We start from the raw sequence: 4,572 nt of genomic DNA, 5'->3' as shown, positions 1-4,572 counted from the left end.
CAGCAAAGTGAAGCTTTCTTTCAAATGCCTGTGGAAGCAGAGCATTCTCCAGCACAAGAATTAGCCCTCATTGCAAGCAAGCATAATATGACTCACAAATGCCTTAATGACGTCCTCAATTTTTGCCGCCGGCAAGGGATCGCAGGCCTTCCCAAAGACGCAAGGACCTTGATGAAAACCGAAAGAAAAGCCAACCTGGAGCACGATGGGTCTTTTGTGCATTTTGGCCTTGCGGACGGAATTGCACAGGCAGTTGGGCATGGACCTGTGCCACAAAATGTCCAGCTTCATGTGAACATTGATGGACTGCCATTGCATAAAAGCACCCAGACTGCGCTGTGGCCAATTTTGTGCCGTGTTACCAACATTACCGCTTCTGCACCTTTCATGGTCAGCGCATACTGTGGTGCAGGGAAACCGCCGTGCCTTGCAGACTACCTGGCCCCATTCCTCAAAGAAGTTGACCACCTGACCTGTCATGGACTGGTCATCAAAGGAAGTCATGCGAATGTTACTCTCGCTGCTGTAATCTGCGATGCCCCTGCTAGGAGCTTCGTGAAAGCCATTACTGGCCATAGTGGCTATCACGCATGTGAACGCTGCAGTCAGAAAGGGTGCTACCTTGAAGGCAGGCTCACGTTTCCTGAGCTGCATGCACCGCAGCGCACAAATGAATCATTTCGTTCCCAGGCAGACGAGCGGCACCACACTGGCGTTTCGCCATTTACATCTCTAAATATCGACATGGTGGCATGTTTCCCAACGGAATACATGCACCTCGTCTGCCTGGGCGTGATGCGGCGCCTTCTTAGAAACTGGGTCTGCAAAGGACACGCAGCAAGACTGGGCAGAGTTCAAAGGGCTGAGCTCAATAACAGGTTACGAGAAGCAGCCACAGACTTCCCCAGCTTCTTTCAGCGGAAGCTGAGGGGAACTGAAGAACTGGACAGATGGAAGGCAACGGAATTTCGTTCATTTCTCCTTTACCTGGGGCCAGTTGTGCTGAATTCTATTTTAACAAAAGAGCAGTACGAGCACTTTGTGATTTTTCATGTGGCTGTACGCATACTCGTGTCGCCAGAACATTATGCAGCACTGAACGAGTTTGCTCGGGACTTGCTCATGTATTATGTGCAGGAGTTCGGCAAGCTGTATCGACCCAAGCAACTTGTCTACAATGTTCATTCGCTTATTCATCTGCCACAGCAATGCCTGGACCATGGGCCTCTGGACAGCTTCAGTGCTTTCCCATTTGAAAGCCATCTTGGGAAAATGAAGAAGCTGCTACGGACGTCCAGCAAGCCTCTAGCGCAGCTAACCAGAAGAATGTCGGAGAAAAGACTGCTGCCACACCATAGCACGCAGCAAATGGAGAGGAGTGTGAAGGTAGGGGAGTGCTACCTTGTAGAAGATCGCCCTGTTGTCATCATTGATGTGTATGAAAATACTGTCAAGGCTGGCATTTTGCCCAATGCCAAGGATTTTTACAAGATCCCACTCCCCTCATCAAGGCTGAACATTTGGCGCTGCCGTGCTCTTGGCGATGAGATAATGACCTGGGCCCTGTCAGACATCAAAGAGAAGGTCCAATGCCTGAAGATGAGATATAAGCGAGGGCATGTCATTTTGCCACTGCTTCACCTGCACTGAAAGCCAGAATTGGTATTGGCAGAACCTTTGTCATAAGTTCGGTTTGGTTTATTGGGGTTTAACGTCCCAAAGCAACTCAGGCTATGAGGGACGCCGTAGTGAATGGCTCTGGAAATTTCCACCACCCGGGGTTCTTTAACGTGCACTGACATCGCACAGCACACGGGCCTCTAGAATTTTGCCTCCAAAGAAATTCAACCGCCGCGGCCAGGATCGAACCCGCGTCTTTCGGGTCAGCAGCCAAGCGCCGTAACCACTGAGCCACCGCGGCAAGCCTTTGCCATAAGTAATGTGTTCCGTATGAAGGGAACAGCTCAAAGTATGCATCATTCATCTTGACTACCTGGGTTTGGTTTATGTGCACTGACATCGCACGGCACACAAGCATTTTTGCATTTCACCTCCATCGAACTATGGCTGCTGCTGTTGGGATCAAACTTGTGTCATTGAGATCAGCACAGGGATGCCAAAGCCATACTGCTTCTTTATTTTGCATCTATCGAAATGCAGCACAGCTTGCATGTGACTTGTAGCTTTGTGCTTAGTAGCAGGATGCCACTACCATTAAGACAGCTAGCAGTTGTGCTGGCATAAGCCACTGAAGATATATGACACAGCTTTGGAGTCATGCTTTCTGAGGTGCATGCACCAAAATGTGTGTGTATGTACCTTTCTACATCGACATCTCCAGCCCTGAAGCCTTTGAAGAAACCTTGCCTGGCGCTGGTTTCATCTCTGAAGATAACGGCCCTTTTCGGGGCCACCCAAAAGCTGCTGGCAGGGCTGCAGCTGCGCCTCTGAAAACCACGTGTTCCTCTCGAAAATCATCTCAACTTAGCAGTGTACTACAGAAAGCAGACTAGTATGGGGCATAACTGCTTGAAAGCAATGTGTAAATGAACTTTATTGGAAAAAGTCACAACTGACTAATGTAGAGCTTGAACATGAGATGGAAGTAGTGTGCTATAAGTAAAGCCTCGGGATGTAATTTTCTAATGACCTTTTACGTGAGGAACCCATCACTGTTCTTCGCACTCCCCACATGCAAAACTATATTTCTGCCAGCAGTGTGCAGGTCACTGCTGATGTAGAATAAGGGCAGTTGTTTGTATGCCATGCAGCCCTGGCCTCATGTCGTTAGGCTATGGCTATTTCTTAAGAAGAGGCAACATCCAAAGTGTACGCTTTTCTCACTGCACCTCTTTCAACAATTCTTTGCGCTGTTGGTCTCGTATAAGGTCACTACCATTCTTCTATGGTGACATGCTGACATTAATGCACTGGTAGCAAAGTGCGTCAAAGCTTGGGGAGGGACTATTTCAGCGAGTATAATTTTGGAAAAAGTGTTTGCTCCAGGCTCTCGTTATATGACATCTTTAAAATCATTCACCTAATCAAGCAAGATATAAAAGTCGGAACTCACTGTATACCTATCATACTTCACAGCTTCAGGACTGATTGCCTGATAATCATAATCATTTAATGCTTCTGAAAGAAAATCATACCTTCAGGGCTGGTTGCCTCCTTGCCATAATCATTGAATGCTGTTGAGAGAAATTGAGGCCTGTAAATAGTGCGGTTTATTGAAGTCCCTGCTTATGACTTAAAACAGACTTTTTACCCGATTAAAACTGTTTCACTGCAACGTACAACGACAGCTTTCAGTCGAGAAATATGAAAGTGCTGCTACTTTGTGAACACTATGCTTCAAAGCAGAGGTGCTTGTGCCATCCCATTTTCTAGAAAAAAAATATTACATGATTTTGAATGAATAGAGGAACTCGCTTGATATGCCTGTAAGGGCTACCGAGTGCTTCGATTCTAGCTCGTAAACTGAATTTTCTGTAGCAGCTGTCTGACTACATGGTGACTTGCCAGCAATGGTTGGTCAGTCTAGCATGGCACATGGCCAGAGCCTCATGACTTAAGACCCCTACTGAAAGAGTGCTAACTTGAAAACTTCTTGATAACTCAGCTGTTGTTATGCCCCGTAGTAACCATGCCTCGTACCATGCCCCGTAGTCACGTATTTTGCATGCCCCCTGACAAAGCATATGACAAAATGTGTCTTGGAGCTGGCGTAGTGATGTATATTGCTTCAGTCTTGAACAGCAGGCTGGAGACCAGGCGGTAGGTGACTATGGCATAGGTTCTAGGAATAGCAGGGGAGAGCTATTAGTAGAGTTCGCAGATAGAAACATTTTACGGTTCATGAATACCTTCTTCCACACGAGAGAACAGGAAGCGGACTTGGAAGAGCCCCGATGGTGAGACTAAAAATGAAATAGACTTCATACTATGCGCTCACTCTGGCATCGTAGAGGATGTGGAGGTCCTTGGAAAGGTCCGTTGTAGCGACCTCAGAATGGTGAGGTCTCGTATTAGCTTTGATTGGAAGAGGGAACGGAGGAAACTAGTGAATCAGAAGGCTATTAACGAGTTAGCATTAAGAGGGAAGGTAGAGGAATTCAGAATATCACTGCAGAACAGACTTTCAGCTTTAAATGAAGAAGACAACCGTAATGTTGAAACAATGAACGATAGTCTCACAGCTATCGTTGCGGAGTGCGCCGCAGAAGTAGGTGGTAGGATGCTTCGACAGGATACCAGAAAGCTACCTCGGGAGACTAAAGATCTGATTAAGAAACGGCAAAGTATGAGGACATCTAACTCCACAGACAACTAGCAGAGCTATCGAAATTAACAAATAAGCAAGGTAGTCGACATAAGGAAGTTCAACATGGAGAAAATCGAGCATGCTCTAAAGAATGGAGGTAGCCCAAAAGCAGAGAAGAAAAAACTAGGAATAGGTAAAAACCAGATGTATGCGCTAAAAGACTAAGCGGGCAATGTCATTAGCAATATGGATAAGACAGTTAAAGTAGCTGAACAGTTTTACAGAAATCTATACAGTAGCGAATG

The 4,572-nt window shown here is 46.5% G+C and overlaps 1 protein-coding gene across 1 annotated transcript; it reads left to right on the top strand.

The window, feature by feature from the left end:
* Window positions 1-358: 358 nt before the first annotated feature.
* LOC149356195 (uncharacterized) lies at window positions 359-1,764 on the top strand. The gene has a single exon (XM_089577756.1). The coding sequence runs from the start codon at window positions 388-390 to the stop codon at window positions 1,648-1,650; it is 1,263 nt and encodes a 420-aa protein (XP_089433882.1). The 5' UTR covers window positions 359-387; the 3' UTR covers window positions 1,651-1,764.
* The last annotated feature ends 2,808 nt before the right edge of the window (window positions 1,765-4,572 follow it).

The sequence above is a fragment of the Amblyomma mixtum genome, chromosome 3, assembly GCF_055824585.1.
Source record: "Amblyomma mixtum isolate Tamu chromosome 3, ASM5582458v1, whole genome shotgun sequence".
Classification (NCBI taxonomy): Eukaryota; Metazoa; Arthropoda; class Arachnida; order Ixodida; family Ixodidae; genus Amblyomma; species Amblyomma mixtum.
The sequence above is the reverse complement of the archived record's forward strand: the minus strand, read 5'-3'. Positions and strand labels throughout refer to the sequence as shown.